General features: G+C 39.6%; 1 protein-coding gene across 1 annotated transcript; it reads left to right on the top strand.

Annotated features, from left to right (window-relative positions):
* The first annotated feature begins 2,197 nt into the window (after nucleotides 1–2,197).
* LOC118591636 (olfactory receptor 481-like) lies at nucleotides 2,198–3,136 on the top strand. The gene has a single exon (XM_036200097.1). It carries the CDS (start codon nucleotides 2,198–2,200, stop codon nucleotides 3,134–3,136), a length of 939 nt encoding a protein of 312 aa, XP_036055990.1.
* Nucleotides 3,137–3,719: the final 583 nt, after the last annotated feature.

Raw genomic sequence — 3,719 nt, 5'->3', positions numbered from 1 at the left:
GTGTATCTGTTTGTGTGAGTTTGTATGTGTGTGTGTATATGTGTCTGTGTGTCTGTCTACTCTGTCTCTCTGGTGTGTCTCTGTCTGTCTTTCTGTCTCTCTGTTCCACCTCTCTCCCTCTTTCTCTGTTTCTGTATGTGTGTGTCTGTCCCTCTTTCTGTCTTTCTCTGTCTCCCTGTGTGTGATTCTGACTCTGCTTCCTCCCTCTCCTTATTCTTTTTCTTAAACCAATCCACTCCAGTTTGTGTTGGCCATTTACTCCGGGGTCTGATGCCTGTCTTGGAGTGTGATCAATATACTAGGTGTCACTCCATTAAAGAAAACTGACTTCCCTTCTCCTAGAAGTAATCAAATTCCAATAGCTGTTCAGCTAGTGGTGGAACTTTGTGCCCACCTACCCTCCTCCATGGTGGAGTTTTTGTCTGGCTTCAGCTCTTAAGGTCTTATGAGTGCTGTCAAAACTGCTGTAAGTTTTTAAGTGCATCTGCCCCCTTGAATCTGAAAAACATTGCTTCCTTGAAGTCATCCACTGCCTCTGGCTCTTATAATCTTTCTGTGCCCTCTTCTGCATAGATCCTTGTACCTTAAGGGAAGAAGCATGATATAGATGAGCTGAGAATTCTGAACTCTCTTATTCTCTGTGATTTCTGTGCTAATTGCCATCTACTGCAAGAAGACGCTTCTCTGATGAGGGTGAGTGATCCAGATATAGCAATAAGTCATTAGGAGCCATTGTATTGTTGTACTTTTACCTAACACTGCACTGCTTGAATCCAAATGGTAGGGAATCAGACTCATAGAAGTGCATTCACCCATTAATGGATACTTAAATTACTTCCATATCTTGGCTACAGTGTGTACTGTTAAGAGAAACATAGAAGCACAGATATAACATAACATATCCTGCTCCAACATAACAATTTCTGTGAATACATACCCAGAAGTATAGTTATTGCATCATACAGAAATTCTACCACTAGTGCAATGGGAATCTCATACTGTTTTTCCAAAATGACTGTGCTAATTTAACATCCAAAGTGGAGCATGCACTGAGATCACCTTAGAGATTCAATTTACAGTTACCTCATGATTACAGACACTGACTGTATTTCATATTTTATTACCTAAATTGGCAATCCAGGAATTCACAGGAAGTATATTAGGATATTTCCTGTTATCAGAATTTCCTTTAATAATAGTCTGTTCATTTTATTGGTCTGTTGAATCTCCTGATTAAATTCCTCATTAATTTTTTTTATTAAATTAACTGACTTTTTCACATCCTTTCATATGAAACTATCTGATGCCCCCATGTGGCTAACATAAACATAGTTCATAAGAAATTGTAATGTAACATTACAGAATACATTCTTTTGCTCATTCTGCACAGTTCTTACAGTACAAATAATGATGACCTCAAATGACATTATTTTCCATGCTTTTCTAGGATTAATCTCTATGTGAAACTTCCATTTTAATGATCTGTAATTATACTAAGCAGGTGGTGTTAAGCTGTCCCAATAAATTAACCTTGGGAACTTAGTGTGAGCTAATACAGAATATTCCTTGTTCTCACATTTGAAACCCAGACTTGTAAAAAGTGCCACTATAGTGTAGATATGTGAAATCTGCCACCATGGAAAGGAAGAGAGAGTTGTCCATGGGTACTCTAATTTAATTTTGAAAATGCACACACATTCATTTTCACAACAGATTGGCATTTCCACGGTGCCAAATAACTACAAGAAGACTGGAAAGGGTGGGCCCCAAGGGATTCAGAAATAGAGTTGAATTAGGTACTGTAAACACCAGCATGAGTTCATCATTTCAACTGTTTGGAGTCTCAGAACATCAGGGTTCTATGCATTCATTCAACTATTTGGGATCTTAGAACATTTGTGTTTTATGCATTTATTCAGATTCCTCACTTGATCTGTGAGTGAGTCCTGCATTCTGATCTGAGTCACTGTCCAGTTTGTATCTGTGGCCTTAAGATAAATGGTGATTAGTATTCTGAAATCAGGCATGATTTAACTTGGTTTCAGAACACTTGGGAAAGAGTAAGTGTGAGACCAAACTGAGATTCATATTTATCTTTAATGGGCTAAATGTGGAGTGCAGTATATCAATCATGAAGTCATTTAATGTATTCTGATAGCCACTGGTTTTTATTTCAGTAGGAATCATCTCAAAAAATATGGAAACTGGAAACCACACAATGGTAACAGAGTTCATTATTTTGGGGCTAACTGAGAACCCCACCCTTTGTTCAATCTTCTATGCATTGTTCCTGGGGATCTACCTAACCACTGTACTGGGCAATGTCAGCATAATCATGTTGATCAGAAGAAGCCCTCAGCTTCACACTCCCATGTACCTCTTCCTCAGCTACTTGGCCTTTGTGGACATTGGGTACTCCAGCTCAGTCACACCCATCATGATTTCGAGTTTCCTGAGAGAGAGAACCACCATCCCTGTGGCTGGCTGCGTAGTCCAGATTGGCTCTGATGTGGTCTTTGGGACTGCTGAGTGTTTCCTGCTGGCTGCCATGGCCTATGATCGCTATGTGGCCATCTGCTCATCCCTGCTCTACTCCACTCCCATGTCTCCCAGGGTCTGCTTCATCTTATTGGTTATTTCCTATGTGGGTGGATGTGTGAATTCTTCATCATTTACTAGCTGTTTGTTGAGCCTGACTTTCTGTGGACCAAATAAAGTCAACCACTTCTTCTGTGACCTCCCACCACTGGTGGAGCTCTCTTGTACTCATGTTTACATTGCTGAAATGTCTCCTGCCATCTCAGCAGGCTCCATCATAGTCATCACCCTGTTTATCATCATTGTTTCATACCTCTACATCCTTCACTCCATCCTCAGAATGCGCTCTACTGAGAGCAGGCGCAAGGCCTTCTCCACCTGCGCCTCCCACCTCACTGCAGTCACTTTGTTTTGTGGGACAGTTACATTTGTTTATGTCATACCAGAGTCAAGCCATTCACCCAACCAAATTAAAGTGGTGTCTGTGTTCTACACAGTGGTGATCCCCATGTTGAATCCCTTGATCTACAGTCTGAGGAACAAGGAGGTAAAAGAGGCCATGAGGAAATTGTTGGCAAGAACACATTCCTCATTTTGAACAAAATTTAATATGAATCCAGAAATTACTAATAAACTATTTGGAGGACATATATTATAAATATATAATGTCTATTAGCCTCACTTGTGTGTGTTGTGTTTATGTATACAAAAGCACATATGTGTGCGGGTGTATGTGCATATGGGTTTACATATATCTTAAGGCCAGAGGACAATCTCAACTGTCATTTCTCAAGACATCATCTACCTTGAATTTTTCAAATGGTGTCTCTCAGTGGCCTAGAACTTGCCAAGTAGGCTAGGCTGGTTGACCAATGAGTCCTTCTGTCTCTGCCTCTGAGGACTGTTATTACAAATATGCACTATCCTATCTAACTTTTATAGAAGCTCTGGTGAGCAAGCTTAGATACTTGTAAGGCAAACTCTATACTGACCAAGCTATCTCTCCATCCATATGAGGTTTATTTTATGTCCATATACATATCTATAAGTTATTAATATAAGCTGTAATTTATCATTATCTAGAGTCACACAATCTAGGGTTCAAATTAAATGTAAACATTTTGAGGTTATTATACTTTTTCTTCACTCCATAAACAATTAAGGGAATCTGTGGTTAGAGG

Source organism: Onychomys torridus, chromosome 1 (assembly GCF_903995425.1).
Source record: "Onychomys torridus chromosome 1, mOncTor1.1, whole genome shotgun sequence".
Classification (NCBI taxonomy): Eukaryota; Metazoa; Chordata; class Mammalia; order Rodentia; family Cricetidae; genus Onychomys; species Onychomys torridus.
This window is presented reverse-complemented; position numbering and strand designations above follow the sequence as displayed.